Here is a 22,682-nt window from a genome sequence, read left to right on the forward strand (position 1 = left end):
AAGCTGCATGAAAACCAGGGAGAATGTGGCAAATGAATATGCATGTGGCTAAAACTGCAGGAGTGAATTAGGCTTGGAGTCTTTCTTGATTCTTCCACAGCCTGCCCCATAGAGACGTTGGGAAATCACTTAACAAAAACTTGTTTCTTCATTCATAAAACAGCAATTTCTGTCTTAGAGAGGTGCAAGGCTAGCTGAGTCAAAGCTGATAAAATCTAGTGGGAAAGTGCTGCAGGAAGCTTCACTCCACTGCACTGGCTAAGCTTCCCGAGTGTAGCGGTGAGTTAAGAGCGCTGTGAGTTGCAGGTCTTCTGTGAGGGCAAGAAGAGTTCTTGTTAGGCAGAGCTGGGGTCAGGGAGATAGTGGGTACCAATGTTACTGTAATTCGGTGTCAAGACATTACGGAGCAAAGGGAATGATTTTGAAGTGGCTTTCCTCTTTCAGTGTACTCTGTTTTCCATAAGCCAGCATAGATAACATTTTTCCAAGAAATCCAGGTGTGGCAGAAGCTGTGCCATACAGTTCTGTGTGTGATTCACCACAAGGCTGTTACTGTGAGGCATTGGTAGTAAACGTGATCTGTGCTCTGAATGATTATTGTCCTTTGCAAGTGCTGCTCAAGAGATGCCCCTGTAATCTTACTGCTTGTGGAAAAACTTTGTATAGCTGTCTTTGTTCTTTTTCAGGATTAAACTGATCTTTTACCATAGAACAAAAACCCCTGAGGCTAGATTGGTCAATTAGCAGACATTCTGATTACCTTTAGCAAGGGCATAGCTAATAGAGGTACTGCATCTTTTTTTAGTGTAAAGCTAATTTAATGCCTAACAAGAAGCACAGGCTTAAAGAATCTCTGAGCATCTTTGCCCCACTCCTAATGATAACATGAAGAAACTCTCCAAAACTTAGAAAGCAGAACAAAGAGTAGAGTGGGAAGCTAATAGGAAAATGTGTCATGCTGCCATGGTATCAGAGCGTGTATGTTCTCAAGACTTTTAAAACAGACTGTTAGTGAGTTCTTGTTGCAGCTACAGTTCTAGGACTGTGGGAAGGTGGGGAGGCAGTCAAAGGTATGATGTTGATGCTTAACATCATTACAATGCTGCTTGCTGTGCTGCTTCTTTAATTACTGTTAGAGCCACAGCCTGTAATTTGAGAATCGTGGGTTATGTTCCTTGCCTTGCCAAGACTTGACTCCTTTTCCTTCAAAATACTGAATTGTCATAATCATGCTTGAAGCTTAAGGACATCCAAAATTAGAGGCATCGTTATAGAAATCATCCTTTTCAGCTGAACTCTAAACCAATAGAGTTCTTGCTGCCACCTGCTTTCTTGTGTAAAGATGTTAATGGCTGAAAGGCCATTTGAAGAGCCTTTTTCTTCTGTGTGGCTTTTGTCCCCTGAAATCAGTTGGACATACCTATGCCTCTGACCTTCACTCTTCTTAGTCTTTCTGACCACTACACAAAGAAACTTTCTGAACCCTAGCTGGTACTTCAGTGGTACAAAGTGAAAAACAAATCACTATATGTAATGCTACTGGCTGGCAATGTGACTCGTGTTTGTCTCATCCCCCATCACTTATTCTGGCTTCCCCTTTTATTTTTTTAATCCTTTCTGGGTTTTCTTCCCTTCCCTTTCCTGTCTCAGAGTATAGCTGAGTAGTTTCCCCTTTTTTCTTTTCTCAAAACCAGTTTTGCTCCTGGAATCATCATTGCTCTAGTCAGAATATAAAGGGAGGCTGCATCCAAGACAAGTCTTCTCAGAGACGGGACACAGATGAGTTTTGCTAGACCAGGAGAGGAAACAAGGAGGCTTTTGACTGCACAGGCTCAGGTTGGTCCATGTAATGCAGAATGCTTTATATTAATGGGAAAAAAGAAGTATTTTGCAGCTCTGAGATAAGGTGTGGTGTTTATCAACAGGGGAATGCATTTCTTGTAAGCTGCTGGGGCTGGTTTGATGTCAGGCAGAGTATTTTCTCTATGATAAGTAATGATTACTTTTATGTCAGTCCGGCTTATTAAAGGTTAACTGACAATGTAATGTGTAACACGTATGTGCTGAGGATGTTTGGAATCTTTCTCTGTGCTGGAGCAGAAAAACAGTGAAGGTTTGAGATGACCTGGGAGAGAAACACAGCAAGACATGTGTGAAATCCCAGCCCCTGTGTAGCTGCTGATGGTCAGAACTCTGTTCCCACTCTCCCTGCCCCTAAACAGGATGGCTAAAAATGTGAATTCTGAGGTTTCTGGCAGCCTTCCTGAGCCACTGGAAATGATAGTGGCTACTGCAGTCAACTCATATGTGTGATAGAAGGATGGGAATTAATGACTGGGATTTCAGAAGGTACTCATTATGGAACAGTCTGACCACGAAGGGGCAAAGAAATAAAAATAATGCCACTTTCGTATTCAAAAGGCAAAGAAGCCTGGGTATAGAAGCATTTGGGTTTTCTGCATCTGTTTACCTGCACGCTTCCAGGCTGAAAAGTAGTTTTTCTGACCCAGCGGTTAATAGCAGGCCCTTGTTGGGAAGCAAGTAACTAACAACCTCAGAGTATAGCTGCTGTAGGGGAGCACTGCAGCAGGCTCCCACCGAACACCCAGAAACACTTTGTCAATGGGAATGCTTCCACAGGCTCTTGGTGCGTCTGTGTGTTAGCCACACAGGTGGGGTTGTGAGCCTGAACTGCTGAAGCAGTGCAGGTGGGATCTGTGAGATCGTGAGAGGATCTGTGAGAGGCAGGTGGGATCTGTGAGGGGCGGCTGATCTTGTGGTTTCCTGGTGCATGATTTGTGCCTCTGTTTTCACAGTGAAAAACCTATACAGCTTTGTGTGCCCCTTTGCACATGGCTGAAGTACAGCACGCTGAAAAACAGCTTTTGTGATTACAGCTGAACACAGGTAAGGCTGTTGCCATTGGGAGTTTTGACAGAGCCTTTTGTGGGTGTTGGATTTAGTGACTGTGTAGTGAGACAGGAACACAGGGATCTCTGAAATGTTGGGAGGTGGAAAAGTGTGAGCTGTTCGTAAAGCAGAGGCAACAGGCAATTAGGAGAGTTGTAAACAAATTTTCACTTCTTCAGAGGGTGGTTAGCTTCAAATTGGAAAGTTGCAGTTTGCCATCAGCTTATCCTGCTTTGTGTTCCACTGTTTTTGTATAGTTAGTGGGGATTAAAGACTTAATTCTAAGCATAGCTGAGCATCTGGAGAACCCTTGGTGAAGTCAGTGAGATTTGACAGCATGTTCTTGGGGTATGTTGTTGGGAATATCGAGTTAGCTGATTTTCATCTGTTTGTGGGGCTCTTGATGACTTGTCTCTTGCCAATAGACCTGTTGCTAAATAGTTTCACTTTCTTCTTGCAGCGAGTTCTGGGAGATGTTCATCTGCTTGGAGGGAGATGATCAAGCTTTGGTGACTTTGGTTTTCTCAGAATTTCACACTAGCTCTCCTTCGTGTATGTGTCAGCAGCATTGGTGCTAGGCTCGCAGCTGCTGACATCTCCAGTCTGGGACTGCCCTGTTCTTTCAGGTATGACTGTAGTGTGTCACCGTGTTCTGCAGGTGATTTGCAAGCAGTGAGTTAAAGACCACATGGGAAATGTGTTCCTGTATCTAAGATGCTTTTCCACTACTCTAGAAGGCTTAAAGTCTGCTTGTTTGTTTTCTATTTTTGTTTTTCAAGACAGGGCAACACAGCTCACTGATACTTCTCGCTCACCAGCATGTTGGAAGAAGATAATGATGAGACGTGTTGGAATAACCTGGAGAACTTCCGAGTGAAGCTGATCTCTGTGATAGATCCTTCCCGTATAACACCCTACCTCCGCCAGTGCAAAGTGATCAGCCATGACGATGAGGAACAAGTTCTTAACGACCCGAGCCTGGTCATGCGCAAGCGGAAGGCAGGTGGGTGAAGTGCAGCCTTTGGCCCCGCAGATGCTCCCATGTTCTGTCGGCTCTTGGGAGCAAATTGGAACGGAGTGCTAATGACTGGGCCTGAAAACACGTTGCTTCTAGGTTACCATCTGCCTGTGCTTAGACACAAGTGTTGTAGGCAGTGCTGTGCAGCCCCTTCGCCATCCCCAGCACGTCATTGTGGGGAGAGGAGGAATGGAGGTAGCTCTATCGATGCGTTCCTGAGCTGGGGGAGGGTGATGGGAGCACAGAGGGTGCGCAGCCTTATGGCGCCTGGATCTCTAGATTAGCGTAAGGGAGGGAGTTGCTTGGGTTTGACCCACAAGGCTATTCTTGTGTAACAATTTTGCAGAGGGAGATTTCCAAGATTAATTCAGCATGTATTGTCCCTCGTTCCTATCTTCTAATGTTTGAGGAAACGCTGGCTACACATTAAGTAAATTCTTCGTGACTGTTCTATACTGTCTTGGTCTTGTTCCAACCAGAGAGAATGACATAATTCATTATGCTATTAGTCTATCTTTTGAATTGGATTAACTTTTATTAATAAATTACTGAGGGTCACTGAAAAAAAAATTATTTTCCCTGTTTTCCAGATTGGGGAACTGTAGAACACAGACAAGAAGTACCTTGGGCTTGATTTGGTATGGCATACTTCTAGACAAAGTAGGGAACTGAGCTCAAAGTGTTTCTAGTCCAGGGTTTCCTAGGCTTGTCCCTGCGACCTCTCTAGTTATGTGCAGCATTCTTATGCCAGTCATCCTTTTTTCCCATATTTGCCTCTGGTGTTCAGAAGCGAAGCCTTGAGCTGCGGAAACTCTTATGGTGCTTTAACTTACCTTTTCTGTAATTATCAGCAGGATAAGACAAAGTGCTCTTCTGAGATCTGCTTTTTGCACTCTACTATAGTAGGAGTGAGGTATAACGTTTAAATTTTAACTGTTCTTTCACAGTTTAAATACTTATATATAGTTACTGGGGAATTGGCTTAGGATTGACTGGGGGATTTGATCCCAGGGGCTGTAATCTGCATGTGGAGAAAGCGGAGCAATTTTTTCTTTTGTTAGAAATAGGTAGAGAGATAAATGAATAGAATATCCTGTTTCTATTATTTCAGGTGTTCTTCTGGACATTCTTCAGCGAACAGGACACAAGGGCTTTGAGGCATTTCTGGAGAGTCTTGAGCTTTATTATCCACAACTGTATAAGAAGATAACTGGCAAGGAGCCCAGCAGGGTTTTCTCTATGATTATAGGTAACGTTTGTGTTCTGAAAAACAGCTCTTCATTTGGTGTTGCGGTGCAAATTAAGCGGGGATTCACCTGCACTTTTGCCTCTCCCCAACTTTGCTGAGCAGTCAGGGGCCTTCCCTGGCTTGCTCTGTGTGCTTCGGAAGGGTTCTGGCAAGAATGGCTCTGCTGTCTGGTGTCACAGGCTGGATCTGGGAGGGTGGAGGAGGAAGCAGAAGGATCAGTTCTTCTGCCTGTTCTGTCAGTGACTCTGTGGTGTAGACTGGCACAGAACAGGGGGGAAACTGCGGAGATAATTTGGTCACACATGCCTGCAGGGTTTGCATGCTTGTTGGTGGCATGTGATGATCCCAGGCTGAAGGGATAGGTGGGAACCTGTGCTCTGTGTGTGCCTGGGGAACAGGCAGGGCAGCCGTGGCTGACGCCTGCCCACCACACAGACAGTGCTGGGGAATCTGGCCTGAGCCAGCTGCTGATGAACGAGATCATGAAGCTGCAGAGCACCGTGCAGGAGGAGCGGCGGAAGGCCCAGGAGCTCACCATGTGGCTGCACGCCAAAGAGAACACGATCAGGGAGATGTGGGTGAGGGACAGCCTGCTCCGCAAGCATCAAGAGCGGGCACAGAAGATGAAGGAGGAGAGGGACAGCCTGAGCAAGGAGCTGCGGAAGTGCAAGGATGAGAACTACAACCTGGCAATGTGCTATGCCAAACAGAGCGAGGAGAAGAGCGCTGCCCTCATGAAGAACCGGGACTTGATCCTAGAGGTCGGTCACCCTTTTCTCAAGGGTCACCTCTTTTTTTTCCCCATCTGAACTGATCCCTGGAAGGCTGTGCTGTGCACCAGACCTATCCTTCCTCAGGATGGTCTGGACCAGTCCAGCATAAAGTACTGTGCATATTCTCTAGCAGGTGGCATGCCTTGGTGGTCCCTAGCTCAGCCCTGTAGGTCCATGTATGACAACTTTTGCTGTGAAGAATTAGGTCTTTCCCTCATTCAAGACTGTCCTCTCTCACCCAGGCAGTACAGGAACATCATGTTGTATCTGTTAGCGCACAGTGGGACTGTGGTCCCTGGAGCACCAAACTTCCCGAGGGAAACAGCTAGGGAGAAGCTTGCCTCGTGTTTTTCTGGGGAATGGAGTGAGAACTGGTTTTGCAAGTCAGTTTTCTCCTTGTTACTGATGAGCTCTGAACCTTCTTGTAGATCGATCACCTGAAGCACAGCCTCATGAAGGCTGAGGATGACTGCAAACTGGAGCGTAAGCACACGATGAAACTGAAGCACGCCATAGAGCAGCGTCCAAGCCATGAGGTGATGTGGGAGATCCAGCAGGAGAAGGAGTTGCTTTTGGCCAAGAATCAGGAGCTGGAGAACACTCTCCAGGTTGGCAGGGGTTGTTGAATATGGACTCCCAAGAAGGGATTATTTGTAGCAGCCAGGGCAGTGATGGAGCTGCGCTGAAGATTGCGTGGGTTGGCTGTGGCCTTGTTCTGCCAAGTCAGAGTACTTAGGATCGTAGGGAGAGAGTTAATATGAAGTTAGATGGTTGCTGTATCTCAGTTTGTTTGTTTGTCCAGCAGGTTGCCAGGGAACAGAATCTGGAGAACAGCCTCTCCAAGGATGCTCTGGAGAATGACTGTAGCCAGATACTAGAAGAACGCCGGGAGCTGATGAACACCATTTACAGCCTTCGCAAGGAGCTGCGGCGAGCTGAGGTGCTCCAAGACAAAGTGCGTGATGCAGTACAGATTACTGCTGAGGGTCAGCGGGTAAGACAGGCAGACGAAGCACCTGCAGTGTCTTGCCTGTGAAGCAGAGGGGCTGCTCAGCAGCAATCCTCACTGGCCCTACTCTAGTATAACTGTGTTAGAGTGCCTTTTTTCAACAGACTATAGTATTTCAGCATTCTGTGTCTGTGGCATTAACTGTTACCTGTTAATGCCTTTGTTAATTAACAGTTCCTGCCTCAGCCTGGAGGGTGATGGGAGCTTTTTTCATGATTGGCAGTTCAGATACATGTAAATCCATCATGTTAGCAGTCCTCCTAGTCATGTTGACCAACCTTCTGGTTGGCCTGGCTCCAGCTGGACAGTCTGGCAGAACTTTGACGTTCCATGGAGGTCTGGCCATAGCAATCTGTGGCACAGAGCAGAAGTGGTGAGAGTCTAGCTCAGATTCTGCCCACAAGCAGGGTGGTTTTGACCTTGTCTCAACAGTATGCAGAGGAAAAAGAGATGCTTGAACTACAGTGTGTGTCTCTGAGGAAGGACTCCCAGATGTATAAAAAACGGATTGAAGCTGTCTTGCAGCAAATGGAGGAAGTGGCTTCAGAAAGAGACCAGGTGATAAAACATTCCTCTTGGAGCTGCTGCTAATCCTTGCTTTGCTGCTTGAAGTGGGCAGATACTGTAACACTGAATGTATTGTTGTGTGACATGCTGTGGCACGTGTTATCCCTTACACCAGGCACTCCTGACTCGAGAACAGTTCTATATGCAGTACTCCAAGAACCTGGTCGAGAGGGACGCTTACCGCAAGCAGGTTCGGGAGCTGGGGGAGCGATGTGATGAAATGCAACTGCAGCTTTTCCAAAAGGAGAGTCAGTTACTGGCTACTGAAGCCAAGCTGAAAAGGTTGCAGCTGGAGCTACCCACACCGGTATGCCTGTGGGGTTGTCATCTGTCTGATGGGTTGGGAAGCTGAGCGTGGGGCCAGAGTGTGGCTGTTTAAATTCAGCAGGCAGTGGCCAACTGCATGGATAACCATTTCCATGCAAGTTCTGAGTTGAGAGAAATGGAAGATGACAGTCCCTATTACCGCACCCTAGTTCCAGGCAGGGATAAGCTGGACTGATGCAAGCTGAGGCCTTCTGTTCGTGTTTGGAGCACATCCAAAGGTGATGAGGAGATCCTCAGCTGCCAGAGAGCGAACTCTTATTTAGAGACTGTGTAAGAGCCATTTGGATGAAATTAGGAGCGTAGGGGTGCTAAAGTTTCTGGAAGTAAATTAGGTATAAAGGGGTTTTTAATTAGTGTGGCATCTTGTGTACTTTCTCCAAGTGGTTAGACAGCAGTGTCAGAGGGAGGAATTCCACACTTCTATGTTTTCTGGAGCTTTTAGTGTCCGGTGTACTCCCTTACTGCCAATTCCTTGCTTATGAGAAATGACTAATTTATACTGATTTCATTTCAGACCTCTGACCTGGATGATACCTCCTCCAGAGATTCCCAGGAAGTGAGTAGGGTGCCTTGTTTACCTTTTACTTTCTTCTGGGATGGTTTCAGATTCCTCACTTGTGCTCAGTTCCCCAAGTAACAGCAGTTTTCAGTCCATGGCTCAGGCTCATTTCAGTGATAATCAGAAAGTCCAGAGGCAGCAAAACAGACCAGTGACAGAATCTGCTTGTGTCTTGAGATTTCTAAGTGTAGGACCCAGTTATGGCATTAGTCAGCGAGATTTGTTGAGTCTAAGCATATCAGGGGAATTGAATTATTTTGAGTTGCTTCTAATTGTCTCTCTTGTGGGAGAACAGGCAAAAATAAATCTTACTCAGGGGATGTTGGTAGTAAAGAGTTTTCACTTCTGTCATGGCTTAACCCCAGCCTGTAATTTAAGTACCACATAGCCACTCACTCACTCCCCCCGCCCCACAAAGGGATGGGGAGGAGAATCGGGAAGGAATATCAAACTTGAGGGTCGAGATAAGAACAATTCAATAATTGAAACAAAATGAAAGTAGCAATAATTATAACAATTATAATTAAAAGGAGGGAGAAGGGGAGAAGAACAAATCCAAAGGGAAGGGAGAAAAGAAAGTAAGTGATGCGCAGTACAGTTGCTCACCACCTGCTGACTGATGGCCAGCCAGTCGCCCAGCAGTGATCAGCAGGGCCTGGCCAACCCCCCCTATTTTCTATACTGAGCTTGACGTCCTATGGTATGGAATACCTCTTTGGCCAGTTCAGGTCAGCTGCCTTGGCCGCGTTGCCTCCCAATTTCTTGTGCCTTTCCACCCTTCTGACTGGCAGGGCCTGAGACAGTGAGAAGTCCTTGACTTCCTATAAACATTACCTAGCAATAACTAAAAACGTCAGTGTGTTATTAACATTGTTCTCACATCAAATCCAAAATGTAGCGCTGCACCAGCTACTAAGAAGAAAATTAATTCTATCCCAGCTGAAACCAGGACAACTTGGTTTATAACTTTAGTGTGGAAGCGATTGTCACATTGTCTAGAAGCAAAAAGTATAAATGAGGCCAAAGGAGCTGGATCTGTTAATGGAGGATAAATCCATCAGATCTGTAACTTCTGGTTCAGTCTGCTGTTTTGCTGACAGCAAGGTGAACTAGGGAAAGGTCGGTTCTACATGTCCTGTTCCTTACATTCCTCCATCTGTGCCTAGCTACTGTGTGAGACAGGATAAGGGATGGTTCTCATGTTCTTGCTTTGTTTCTGTCCCATAGCTTACTCTTCATGGTCATCTAGATGAAGATACACAGCCGACTAAAAGTAAGGCTTTTCCTGGGAAAACAGAGTAGAGTTCTTGAGAGCATGGTCCAGTGTTTCAAAGAGGCAGGAAAATACATTCCTGGGTTTTGTTTTTAGAGAATAATAGGTAGTCTGACTGGGGACTCAGTTTGTGAGAGGTGCTTCTCGGTGGGGTGTGCTTGGTGCTCTGAGTAAGACCTCTTTGGGGTGACCCAGAACAGGTACCCATACATCAAGGCATTCTGCCATACCACCACCTTCATTACCTATAAAAAGGAAAACGTGTCCCCACATGCTGGGAACAGTGAATGCTTGAAAGCCCTTTTGAGGTAAAAAGCTCCACAGACTGGTTTTTTTTACTGCATGGTCTCTGAAAGGGTCTTTCATATGGCTGAATGACCTGGGAAAAGTGATGTCGTTAGACCATCCTAGGACCTTGAGTAGTTTGGATTTTTTTTGTTTGTTTGGGGTTTTTTGGTTGGGTTTTTTTTTTTTTTTTGAGGTAATCTTGTCTACTGAATTTGTACAGGAAAAGTCACCTGGTACATTTGAGAAATAGCTCCTGGGTGCCTTTTTTCCTCCAACTCCTCTTGCATTTGTGGCAGAGCTGAGAACAGGAAAAAACATCCTTCCACTTCAGCTAGACCATGTGGCTTTCTCCAGGGATTTTTCCCTCCCCTCTTCCCTTTTATGTTGCAGGCTGTTTTCACCAAAGCAGAACCATGTAGTTAATGCTGTCACTGGTTCTGTTTCTGTGGCATCCCCAGTGGAAATGACTCAGCAGTGTGGAAAGGAATTGATAGGCTCCTCCAAGAACTTGAAATTCTCTTTCAAAACATGTTGAGAAAGGAAGTAAACCAGCACAGTAGAAAAAAAAAAAAATCTGTTTTGATCTCCTGGAAGATCCAAATGATCTTTTTGTTCTTTGAGATGGGAGATTTTTCACAAAAACTGAACAACACTGATCCAAAAAGCCTGTCATTATTCTACCTCAGTCAGTTCAAAACCGTGTGTCACATTACCTGATCACTACATATGGATTTTTACTAAAATGTGTGAAGTGCCTTGGTACGCACAGCTTAGTTGCTGGGGAACAGGGATGAATTGTGGTTAAAATAATGATAAACGTGATTTCTTGTGGTGAACTCTTAACATGATTATTTTTTAAAATGACGCTAAGCAGAGGTGCTACTTTGCAAAGGTTCATTTTGCTCCTGCATAAGCAGAAACTGGAAAGCTGCTGTCTCTTTCTGATGAGGAACTCTGTCATCATAAGCAAGATACAGGGTTCAAGTAAAATGAGAAGTAACTCTTGCATTGATCACAGGACTGAATCCTGAACATTTTGAGGCTTGGTTTCAGTTCTGCTGTTAACTCTGTGTAGTGCTGGGCAGCTGTTACGTTACAGCTATTGCTGTTTGATGAACTGGTGGAGGGAGAAGTTACTTCGCAATGGCATCTATGACTAAAGCAGTGATTTTTTCCTTCTTTTAGAAGATTTCCCTGAAGGACAAGACCAGCAATTTAGCACTCGAGAGAGCAGTCTGCCTCCAAAGTCACCAAGTGTAAGAGAATCTTTGTGAGCTCTTCTTTACTATGGCTGGGTTTGTGATCTTTAATGTTCTTCTTAATGATGGATTTACCAGGTTTGAGAAGCATGTAACCAGCTACTGCTTTTCCAAAATCTGAGCACTTTGTGCAAAATTCACCCTCCAAAAAGGGTGAGCTCTGAACAGCAGAACACTTACAGTGATTATTTCTCCATCTGTGCCTAGAAACTTCTAATTACTTTCTAGCCTTAATCTCTGGGTATGGATGGTCTCCAGTTTAATTGTCTGCAGTATTACTGTTGGTACAGGAAACAATCCCAGATTTACAAATGGGAGGGAATAAAGATGGTAAGAATATGCGAAACAGTATGTGTTACCATCCTGCACACACGATATTGGGCAGCCCAGAAATGAACTTGCTTTTTTCAGTCTGTAGGCCCAAGCAGATGTAGGAAGCCAGCTCTGTGCAGTAGACTGCTTTCCTGGAGGAGGGTTTTGGTAGTGAACAGCTGTTCTTGGTTATCTGAAAGCATAGGCTGCCATTCTTTTTTTCTCTTTCACGTAAATGTAAAATGATTCATTGCGCAAACAAGTCAGAGAGGAGAAGTGACCAAGCTTCGCTGGGTAGGGTGCAGTATCTTACTATGCAGAGGCTAGATGCAGTACATCAGCCCCCAAACTGGCCACCTTTGCAAACAGGTTTCACTACCTGGTGCTAATATTTGTTTGATTTTTTTTGCAGTTCAAGGAGTGTGGCTTAGCCAACGAGGAACTGGCAGAAAAGGAGCGGAGGAGGATGAAGGACTGCTTTGAGCGTTACCGAAGGTCTGGACTTCAGTAAGCAGGACTAATTCAGAGATACCCATGTAATCTAACTGATTAGCTTGTTGTATGTATTTCCTCTTTTCTGTCCATCCCCAGCCCCCAGGTTTGATTCATGGAGAGCACAAATTCATTACAGATCTTCTCTTCAGAGTCTCATGCTGAACTGGTTGAGACTCCTCTTTTAGTGCTAGAGGTAGCCAAGATAGCAATGATTGCATTTGCTCCGGACCTTGCACTCCCTTCCACAGCAGGGAGTGCAGGGCACTCCAAAGATCTGCTAGTTTAATAGGTTTGATAGATTTCTCCCCTGTGAGTGAAATCTGACATTCACTGCCTGTCTGCCACACTGCTGATATTCAAGATCAGGCTCCCACAACTGTGAATGGGAGCTGATTTCCACCCTTGATACTTGTTTGAAGGCCTCTCCTAATGCCTGGTGTCTTCACAGATAAGCACCTTTGTGGAGCCTGAAGCTAATGAAACCCTTGCGAAATAGGGACCTTAGTTCTAGAATTGGGTAGAAGTGCTCCTAATGGCGCAGTAAACTACTCTTTTAGACTGTTGACAATGTTTTTGTTAAAGAAAGGACTTTGGGTAGGATTTCTTGGCTTCTTCAACTGAACATCAACACACCACACTTCAGGGAATGTAAGAATATCTACATCAGTCTGGGGCAATTCTCTTTACCTTGTGCTTGCTGGTACTCACAGTGGTGTTGGGTGTGTGGGCAAACTGTCATGTTAATTAAACACTAAACGGGTTGATACGCACTAAACCTCCCCCCGTGAGCTCCCCAATGCCACTTGTTTGCAGAAAACACCTTCTAAAACTGAAACGTCTAGTCTTGTTTTCAGAAAGAGAGCAATGCGGAGGGTCCCGAAGGACCGACACCACGAGGCGGACTGGGAGAACACCACCGGCAGCGACAACACTGACACCGAGGGCTCCTGAGGGTTGGGAGCCCAGCTCCCTCGGCATGGCTCTCTCAAGGGCCTCTTTCATTTGAAAGCATCTAAACAACCAGTTATGATAGTCAGCGTTTGTAATGGGATGATATTTTTCAGCTCTGCTGTTCCCGCGTCTGTCGCTCTCTGAGAAAAGCAGTGAGGCTGGAGATGCATAAATAAAATAAACGGGATTAAATATTCGCTCCCTGCCCGCGGGTGGGCTGCTCGTTGCTTCAAGGCGGGTCCCCTTGGGCCCGGGGGCAGCCGTGCTCCAGCGGGGGGCTGGCGGGGCCCGGGGCCGCCCTCGAATTGGTGGCTGCCCGCCCCCGGCATGGCGGCCGCCGCCTCAGTGCCCGCCCCCGGCATGGCGGCCGCCGCTTCAGTGCCCGCCCCCGGCATGGCGGCCGCCGCTTCAGTGCCCGCCCCCGGCATGGCGGCCGCCGCTTCAGTGCCCGCCCCCGGCATGGCGGCCGCCGCTTCAGTGCCCGCCCCCGGCATGGCGGCCGCCGCTTCAGTGTCCGTCCCTGTCGCGCCTGCGCCAGCGCCATGCAGCGGGCGGCGCGGGCGGTGGTAGGGGCCCTGCTCCGCGCCCCGCTCCGCGCCCCGCCGCCATGGCGGCCCCACCGCCCCCCGGCCGCCCCGCTGCCCCGCCGCCTGGCCTGCAGCTCCGCCGGGGCGGGGCGGCCGCGGGCCGCGCAGTACTGCCTGGTGTACACCTGCAAGGTGGGCGGGGGGGCCGGGCTGAGGTAAAGGGCCCTCCCGGAGAGGGGGCCTGGCCGGGGGCGGCGGCCCGGCTGCCCGGGCCCGAGGCTGCCGTGGCGCGACCTGGGTGCTAGTTCCAGGCGGGATGTTGGGAGAAGCTCCCTCAGGGAACGGGCGGGCAGACGCTGGCCCCGGCTGCCGGCGCGGAGGAGTGTCACCCCCGCCGGGGCGGCGCGGAGGGGGCGGCCTGGGCCGGGGTTGACGGGGTCTGAGGCCTTTTCCAACCGAAACGCTTCCCTGACCCTACGATCCAGCCCCCTTGTAATAACTAGAGATGAGGGAGGGGGAAAGACACCTTTTCATCAGGTAAATAAAATGTTTTTTTGTCTCAAAAAGTCAAGAAGCTGCGGTTCCTGTGGTCACGAAGCCCATTTTGTTTGTTTTGTAGGTCTGCCAGACCCGGTCAGCAAAGACGATTTCCAAGCTGGCCTACCATAACGGGGTGGTGATCGTGAAGTGTCCCGGCTGCGGGAACCACCACGTCATAGCGGATAACCTGGGATGGTTCTCCGACCTGGAAGGAAAGAGGTAGGTGTGCCAGCCACACTCTCCTCCAGCCAGGGAAAGGGCTGCTCAGCTGGTACATTCTTTTTTTTAATGCTTTCAAAGCATGGTTCAGAGAAGACCAAAGTTTTTGTTGAGTATCGTTCTGTTTCATCCACTTTCTTAAATCACGCAAAGTGAGTTTTTTAATCTGTAATTTGACTGTTGCTACCTACGGCTGAAATAAATGGTGCAAAGCTGCAGCAGCAGCTGTGTGATACACAGGTATCCATGTTGGTGCCAGCAGGTGAATTGCTGTGTGTGGTTCTTCTCTTCTTCCTCAGGCTTTATCAGGCCACTGCCAGGTTTCCCTCAGCATTTCAAACGTGTAGGCTCATTGCTGCTGAATTTCAATTATTTCTAGCTCCCTGACATACCTTTAAACATTATTGTTTAGCCATAATTGCTAAAGTTATTGATCCTAATGGATGAAAGTACTCCCATAAGTTTTGGGTGGTTTTATCTGCTTTCCAAACTATGCAGAAATACTGCGGTGATGCTCGTGCGTGATTCACTGTGTGGTGTTAATCCTGAGAGCAAAGTGTGGAAGAGCGAGCCTGTGCTTGACTTTCATGTTCAGCCTTTGCTGTGGTGACACTGTTGGTTTTTGAATTGCTGTTAAGGAATATCGAGGAAATCCTGGCAGCCAAAGGGGAGAAGGTGAGACGTGTGGTTGGCAAGGAAGCCTTGGAACTGCTTCTGGAAAACTCAGCAGATACTGGGTCTCAGGGGCAGCCCACAGAGGGAGAAAGCGGGGAAGCTCCCCCAGAGACTGGCAGCAAGGGACAGACCTGACAAATAGGATTTGTGTCGATCTGCTGATGACAAGAGAGACTCTTTAACTTTTGTTCCCTTATTTCAGCTGTCTGTGTTTTAAAATAAACTTGGGCATTGGTCTTTCTCTGTTGTGTGTCGTTGTCTTGTGTAGTTTTGCCTTTGGTCAAGCTAATGTAGAGATGGAATGTAGATATTTTTCCTGATGCTTGTTTTGCTGACTTCGCTGAAGCACCAAGACTTGCCTTAGTGTCAGGAGCCCTGCTTTGTTCTCTGCTGAGGAGGCAGCCAGTAATTCTTTGTCCGTGTGTTCTGGCCTAGGGAGGTACAGCTGTAGCTGGAGTTTTAACGATGTCTGGCCTTGCCCAGGTGTTGCGTGGTAGCTGTTTGCAGAGCTGGTGGAGATGCATCCCACGGCAGAGCAGCTGAGCAGAAGGAGACAACTGATACGACCTGAGGAGATGGGGCCCTGACCCCATGTGAGTTTACAAAGCCAAAATGACCCTGCAGAAGGGTCAGATCACTAGCTCTTAGTGCGGTCATGTGTTGCTTTTTTTCTTTCCTTTGCCATTTTCCAGAGTTTTGCTTCTGTGCCCCTCATGCCAGGGCTGAAAGTCTCCTGGATTTGTGGGTTACAGAGTGAGCTGCCCTGTGGGAATCCCACTCGGGGTGGTGAGTCGGTGAGTGGCTTCCCAGCATTGGGGTTATGCAACTTGTTGGTGAGGGGGAGGATGGGCGTGAAGGCAAAATTAGTATTTGTGAAGCATGTTGGAGATAAGTAGAGCGCCTAGAAAAGTTGTCTTATAGTTACTTGACAGATATTGAGGTGCTCATTAATGCTACTGCTGCATGTTAAGAGCAGTTAGAAGAAAAAATAATAATTTAATAAGTGAAAAATGTAGGTGTTTACCAGCATATAACACTCGCGTAGTGATGAATCAGGCAGTGAGGTGATCGTACTGTGCTTTGTTAGGGCTTACTTCTGCCTGCATGAACATTTAACTTCTCTCGAGGTCTGTTAGCTTGAAGTACAGTGAAGTGTCAGCTTTCTTACAGTTTTAAACTCACAATCAAAGAATAATTCAGGTTGGAAGAGACCTTTGGAGGTTTCTAGTCCGGCTCCCTTGTTCAGAGGAGGATGCTCGGGGTCTTGTCTTGAGTATCTTTGAGGATGGAGATCCTACAACCTCTTTGGACCCCTGTTCTGGTCTTTGACTGATCCCATAGTAAGAAAACCCATCACCTAAGTGAGTGAAATTTCCTGTGTTTGAACTTGCACCCGTTACCTTCTTTTCAAATGCTGTGCACTTCTGAGGAGAGCCTGTCTCTGTTCTCTATGTCCCCTCATTAGCAAGCTATACAGAAAGCAGTAAAATGCCTCTTAGCCTTTGTGTCTCCAGGCTGAACAAACCCAGTTCTTTTAGCCAAACATGTCCAGGTGCTCGTTCGTGGGCCTTATCCAGCCAAGAATTCAGTGAGGGCATTGCTGTACTAATGAGGATTAATGAGTTTGATTAATCTGAAGCGTTCGTAGTGATTTTATGTGTGTTGCATTATAAGCATGGATCAGAGCAACAGGAAAGTAGTCATGTTTTCCTGTTGGTATATAAATTCAAAGTGATGAAACAGCATTGAGGGGCAGGAACTTCATCTGTCAGCCAGCTTGTGTGTGTTCAGATCCCAGTGAAATAACAGCTCCATCTGAAACAACTACATTCTGGAGCGATCCACGTGTTAGGAAACGGGGGTCTTGCATCTTCAACCACTGCTGTGTGCTCGCCCTGTTGTGAGTTGCTGGTGCATATTAGCACTCTGCTGGAAGAGTGGTTATTTTATTACCTTTTTACCTGACAATCAGTATTCTGCTTCCATTGTGCTCATACCTTTGATGGGGTGGAACAGAGCAGCTGTTGCAGGATCCACGTTGCCTTGGGAACAGTTCATTTACAACCTGACTCTTTTAATGCTGTTTTCCTTACCTTTCTTACCTGTTTCTGTGCCCTAGCTACAGAAAGGTGGTGCTAGTTTTTGCTGTGTTACAGTAAAAACTGTAGCAAAGTCTGTCCATGTTGGCTGTTAACTAGATTTTAGTGTTTCCTCGGCTCAGTGTCTGCTGGCCTTAGGTGCTTTCTGGAGGCAGGACAGAGCGCTGGTCCCTGTGCCTCGAGGCTTGGCACTGGTGCACCAGGCTGGCCTGCTGCTGCCTTCTGCAGCACCCAGAACTGAGGGTGGAGGGTGATGTATTTTTCCTGCTGCTCTGAAGGTTCAGGCCAACATCATGGACACAGTCTCGAGTTGCCCCAGGGGAGATTCAGGTTGGATATTAGGAAAAAGTTTCTTTACGGAAAGGGTGGTCAAGCACTGGAATGAACAGGCTGTCCAGGGAAGTGGTTGAGCCCAGTCTAAGTGATCCTATGAAAACAGGAGGCAGCAGATGACAGAGTGGGTGAGGTGCTGGCGTGGAGTGCAGGGAGCTCGCTGCTCACTGTTGCCTGTCAGAGGTCTGCAGCAGGCAGGGTGTGCAGGGAGTGCAGCCCCCAGGGGCACCAAGCACTGAGCCTGCAGTACGCAGCTGTGCAGGGGAGAATTTGTGCTTCTCATGACAAAACCTTACGGGGCTTTCAGCTGGAAGGGGAGAGGGTTGCAGCTGTGTGAGGCAATTTGCATATAATACAGAAAGATTTGCTGCTAATAGATCGCAGGGAAAAAAGGAATTTTCTGCTCCCTTTTGAAGTGGGTTTTTCTGAAAAATGTTGTGTCATGGGAAGTGTGTGTTCTTCTTTAAAGGGGACACAAGTGACCACGCTTTGTTTAAGGGGAGCCCACCAGACCTTGTTTTAGCCAAAGATGAGGGAGCAGGGAGAAGAGAAGGAGCCTTCCTCCTGAACTGGAGGTATGTCAAGATGGGGAAAAAGTGATGTGAAGGTCTGGTGCAGTGGAGCAGAGGAGGGTGACTGAAGGTGCAGGGTGAGTCTTTGCTGCACAGAGGAGAAGTAGTGATTTCAGGGGGGGTAAAGTAGCATTCGCAGGATGGGCTGCACACATGAAGCTGCTTGTACATTCCTTGAAGCATGCCACTGTGGCTGTTAAGGGATGGATCCAGTTCCCGAACCCTGTCCCACAAGGGCTTTTCTGCAAAATGGCAAATACTTTGCCTCTTTGTTTTCTGTGTCCGAGCAAATCCTTATGTAGTGCAGGGTTAATCTGGTCAGTGTGGGACTGAGGGGTTGCATCTGTCAGCTGCAGGGGTTACTGGTGTTCTGGCCCGTGCTCAGGAGACAGGCAGTGGTGTTGGTGAAGGTGAGATGGGTGCCCTGTGGGGCTGGGAAGTGAGCAGTGATGGGACTTGCTGAAGGAAGGCCTTTGCAGGCCTGAACAAGAGGGAGGCTGCAGTGCAGAAGCTCATTTGCTGGGGCTACCTGCCATGACCCCCTGATGCTTTTTGCTACTGGTGTGTGTGAACATGTGTGTGCTGCGTGGGACTCTGCTGCCTTACAGAGATGGTGATTCTAGACCCTGCCACGCTTGGGTGTGCTGTGGAAGGCTGAGCGGTACCAAGGAGCCACTTGGGAGCCCCTCTGGGGGAGATTTGCCTGCTTTGCTGAAGTGGTATTTGGGCAGGTATATTTCTTTTCCTGTAGCAGCAGTGCAGGTGGTGAGGAACGGCTGTGAAATGAATTGCTGCTGATTTGTGCTGCTTGCATAGGGCCTAACATAGGTGGGTTCTGGCCCTACTTAATGTAGGCAGAGAGGCACAGCGAGGGCGAGTCCTCTACTCAAACCCTGTGTGCCTGCGTCTGCGCCGTGTCCCCGGGCTGGGCTGTGCAGCACAGGGATGGCCCTGCCTTACTGCAAAGCTGCGCAGGAATTAACTGAGCCCACGGCTGTGTCCTGGCCTAGCGGGGTCCCAGGGGATTGCTAGGAGAGCTGCCGAAAGCTGTCCAACTCCAGACTGAAATTTACAGTGCTGGGTGCTCTGGGCCAGCGTAGCCCTTCCTGCAGGCTGAGAGCCTTTCCAGCCAAATGGAGATCAATGATGGCTGGAGCAGGAACAGCGTGAGGCTCTGGGGAGGGCTGAGGTAAGTGCAGAGACTCAGCCCTGACATGAGTTGGCAGATGAGCAATACAAAAATCCCCACAGGCCTGTGACATCAGCCCTGTCTTGCAAGCGCCTCTCAGGGCACGTGCACAGCTGAGTAGGAGAGATTAGTATCTTGCATTGCTGCTGGGTTTTTTTAGAGTTCCTCTTCACCCTCCAGACCTGCACCGGGGTCAGCACCCTGCTCTGTGGGGACTCGAGCTTTGCAGCTGTAGCAGCAGTGTTTTGCGAGACGGGGCCGCGTTAGCACGGCACGGGCCACGGCAATCCCGGCTCTATCCGGCGGGTGTCAGCAGCGGAGGGCTCTTCCCTGTGTGGGACCAAGCTCTGCGAGCCTGGGCTCCTTGGTGGCACGGGCGAGGGGAGGGCTGGCGTTCGGACGCTGGCACGCTGCTGTCTGCTGCTGCAAGGGGTTGCAGGCTGTGAGCTGCTCCGGAGATTCAGCTGTAGCCATTGCCTCCTGCTCTGGGGCAGGGAGCCTGAAAGAGAGAACGTTTACTGGAGAGCATGTGCTTCCTTCCCCAGCTGCTACGGACACAGACAGCAGGTGAGACCCCATCACTCACTCACAGGGATTTAATCTTTTCCTGGGAATCTAAGCCTCTGTCCTTTGCGTACCTGGGGGCATGGTTCTGTCCCCCAGTCTCACACAGAGACTTCTAGCACAGAGCTTCTTGTGTCCAGGCACCCAGAGGCGTGAGAATGCCCGATGAGAACAAGCTGGTGGCGCTTCATTAATCTTTGATCAGGACTGGCAGTGGCCAGCACAAGTTAGTGGGGCGTGGGAAGACCAGCTGTGACTTGGCTTTATCCTCACAGGGCTCAGGATCCAAAGTCAGCTGCTCTTAGGTCTACTTTCTAGCGAAGTCCTAATGGCTTGCTCATGCCTGCTGTGTTGGAATGAGCCAGCGCTGCTGCTTGCTGCTTTGTGAGTATCTTCACTCAGGGCTGGTGCCAGGGCTCTGCACAGCACTTGCTGCCCTTTTCCTCTAGTAGCTGCTGCTGGGCACACAAGATGCAGCTTTTGGGCCAGGCGCCGAGACAGGGCTGAGCTGGAGCCCCCAGGAGGGCCTGAAAGGAAGGGCTCGGCCACGGTCCTGGAGGAGAGCTTAAGCTGACAGAAAAGCAGTTTTTTTCCTGGCCACTGCAGGGCTGCTTTGTCTGCCCTGTTGTCCTGGTAACTTCTGGGCCTGGGTGGTTGCTCTGGGCAGGGAATGCCTAGGGCTCGGTGTGTTCCCTCTGCAGCCCATGGTCAGAGCGATGCTGTGCGTTGAAGGCAGGCAGAGCTGAGGACGGTGGTTGCTGCCTCAGAGCCCTATGTGCTTTTAATGTAAAGGGAGGTGTAGGTGGGTGCATACACCCTTCTAACACTTAAACCTGGTGGTCTCTGCCACAAGAGAGCACCACCCGCGCCCAACCCCCTTCCAAAGGGCCAGCGTCAGCCTTGCTGTTGGCAAAGCAGGCAGGCTGGCCAAGAAGTAACGGGAATGAATGAAATGAATTTCTGTCACTGAAGCTTAGACACAAATATTTATTAAGCACAACCCCCCTCCCCTTCCCCTTGAGCTGTATTCATTTCTAATATATTAATTCATTTGGCAGATTATTTTTGTTTTTAGAAAAAAAAAGTACCTGTGGGTCAGAAATTCCCCATTAAAATGACATTAGCAAATGCACATGTAAAAAATAAATAAGCTCATACATTCAAGTATATGGCAAATAATTAACACCTCAGAAAGCTTAATGGTCAGATTCCAGTTCACCACTTGGCTGAGAGCTGCACAAGCCCGAGCCTGCAGCTGGTCAAGTCACCTTCACCTTCAGTGTTTTCCTCCTCTTTCCAAATGCAAGCCAGGTCGGTATGCAGGTGGCTGGGCAGGTCCTGCCCCTTCTCCAGAGCTCTGACCAGCCCCAGGGAGGAGGCCGAGCCTCGGCCAAGCAGTCCATGCAGCAGCGTGGCAGGTGAGTGCTCCCTGGTAGCAGGTAAAATGCAGCTAACTCTCCACACGGTCAGTGCAGGCAGGTTAAATGCCCGATGAGCAGCATCACTGGTCTAAAAATCTTACTGCTGGTTGGAAATGTTTCCATCGAATGCATTTCAAAGAGAAAGTGCTGATTTGTTCTCTATAAGAACATATCTGCTTTGGCAGAACTCATTACTGGAGCTTCTGAAGTCCAAGATAGCCTAGCTGGTCAAGCAAATGAAAAATACTCCACCTCCTGAAGTTAGATCCCTGCTTCCCTCCTCTCTGGGCTGATTTTTCCAGCTGTTCCAAGAGGGGAAGGAACAAAAGTAAATGTAGACTCTTGCGCTTGTGTGGGGGGTGGAACTGACTTCCAGCCAGCACCCCGGTCTGGGGCTCTCGTGAGGCTCCATTCTTGGAGACAGATTGGGCAAAACCAGAGTGCCTTGCCGGGAGCAGCTGGGCCGGGGCCTGCAGGGACTGGGAAAAGCTCAGCACTGGTTTGGGAGGAAACAAGGGGAGGGAGAGGCTATTATTCCCAACTGCTGCTGGACACAAAAGGGAGGAGAGCAACTCCTGACAAGCTGTGGCCAGAAACCTCCTGGCTTTCAGAGCAGGTCATTGCCGAATGCAGGCCTGCCCACAGGACAATCCTGCAGGAGACTTCTGGCTCAGCAGCACCAGGAGCCACCAGCTGCCCACATGTGCCGAACAGGGACCTCCTTCCCCCTGTCCTGGGTCTGCAGATCGGGGCACACAGCTGGCGGTTACTGGTCAGGCTCCGTCCCAGGCTGGAGCTGGGCTTTGCTGCACGGCTGCCCTCTAGAGGTGAGCAGATCCCACTAAAGCTGACGGCGAGCAGGGCTTTGCTCCTGCTTAGGAGGTCCCGGTACAGGACTGGGGCTGGGGAGCCGGTGGGGGTGTCCTAGGGCTCACTGCTGAGTCCTCAGCAAACCTAAAATAAGGTGTGTGGGACCATGACCACAGCTGAGGCAGGGGTGGGGGTGAAAAGGACCGGTGTGGCCTCTGACTTGGGCTCATTTCCTCCTGTAGAAGGAACAAAGCTGAGCAAGACGTTCCAGGGAAGGAGCCAGAGCAATCTGTGTCACCTCACGATGCAGGCGAAACAGGACAACTTCAAAATGGAAAAGGTGCTCTTCCCTTCCCCCATGAAATTAAAACTGTTGTGGAAATAAAAGACATCAAGGCTGGAGTTAAATACCCACTCTGGGCTCCTCCTTTGGCTGACAGCACAAGTTCCTGGATTTTTAGGTGATAAGCAAAGGGGCTGCTAAAGTAGTCTTCCCTCGTGTTGTGCCTGGTGTTACAGCAGCCACAGGTCCTAAAAATACCCCTTGTTTAAAAACTGTCCCCTCCTCCAGCGGGCCTTCCTGTAACACTGCCTGCGCCGAGCGAGGAGGTACGGCTCCCCATGTCCCCGGGGCAGCTCCCTGGAGAAGTCTGTGGTGTAGCGCAGGAGTGCTGGGGTTTGTAACCACCTACGCTTTTTTCTTTTTTAAAAAAAACAAAACAAAATGAAACCGAAACCACCAC

At 48.8% G+C, this 22,682-nt stretch overlaps 2 protein-coding genes across 12 annotated transcripts; both read left to right on the top strand.

Annotated features, from left to right (window-relative positions):
- Nucleotides 1–30: 30 nt before the first annotated feature.
- Nucleotides 31–13,186, top strand: CARD9 (caspase recruitment domain family member 9). Of its 9 annotated transcripts, none has more exons than XM_080401964.1 (14): nucleotides 31–1,836; nucleotides 3,371–3,536; nucleotides 3,690–3,913; nucleotides 5,040–5,177; nucleotides 5,613–5,938; nucleotides 6,379–6,558; nucleotides 6,753–6,905; nucleotides 7,392–7,517; nucleotides 7,642–7,833; nucleotides 8,368–8,409; nucleotides 9,640–9,685; nucleotides 11,159–11,229; nucleotides 11,957–12,051; nucleotides 12,882–13,186. In XM_080401964.1, exons 3-14 carry the CDS (start codon nucleotides 3,730–3,732, stop codon nucleotides 12,988–12,990), a joined length of 1,662 nt encoding a protein of 553 aa, XP_080258090.1. In that variant the 5' UTR covers nucleotides 31–1,836; nucleotides 3,371–3,536; nucleotides 3,690–3,729; the 3' UTR covers nucleotides 12,991–13,186. The 9 variants fall into 9 exon arrangements, 7 of the variants coding, with proteins under 7 accessions (XP_080258090.1, XP_080258092.1, XP_080258094.1 ...); XM_080401966.1 differs by having other exon boundaries at nucleotides 12,894–13,186; XM_080401968.1 differs by having other exon boundaries at nucleotides 11,957–12,039; nucleotides 12,894–13,186.
- A 136-nt stretch (nucleotides 13,187–13,322) lies between these two features.
- DNLZ (DNL-type zinc finger) lies at nucleotides 13,323–22,663 on the top strand. Of its 3 annotated transcripts, none has more exons than XR_013930454.1 (4): nucleotides 13,323–13,709; nucleotides 14,137–14,276; nucleotides 19,984–20,092; nucleotides 21,020–21,126. XR_013930454.1 is itself a non-coding variant. In XM_080401975.1 (4 exons), the coding sequence occupies exons 1-4, from the start codon at nucleotides 13,533–13,535 to the stop codon at nucleotides 22,322–22,324; spliced, it is 567 nt and encodes a 188-aa protein (XP_080258101.1). In that variant the 5' UTR covers nucleotides 13,323–13,532; the 3' UTR covers nucleotides 22,325–22,663. The 3 variants fall into 3 exon arrangements, 2 of the variants coding, with proteins under 2 accessions (XP_080258101.1, XP_080258102.1); XM_080401975.1 differs by lacking the exon at nucleotides 19,984–20,092 and adding an exon at nucleotides 22,182–22,663; XM_080401976.1 differs by lacking the exons at nucleotides 19,984–20,092; nucleotides 21,020–21,126 and adding an exon at nucleotides 14,915–15,192 and having other exon boundaries at nucleotides 13,446–13,709.
- Nucleotides 22,664–22,682: the final 19 nt, after the last annotated feature.

This window comes from Falco punctatus (assembly GCF_963210335.1).
Source record: "Falco punctatus genome assembly, chromosome: 9".
Taxonomy (NCBI): Eukaryota; Metazoa; Chordata; class Aves; order Falconiformes; family Falconidae; genus Falco; species Falco punctatus.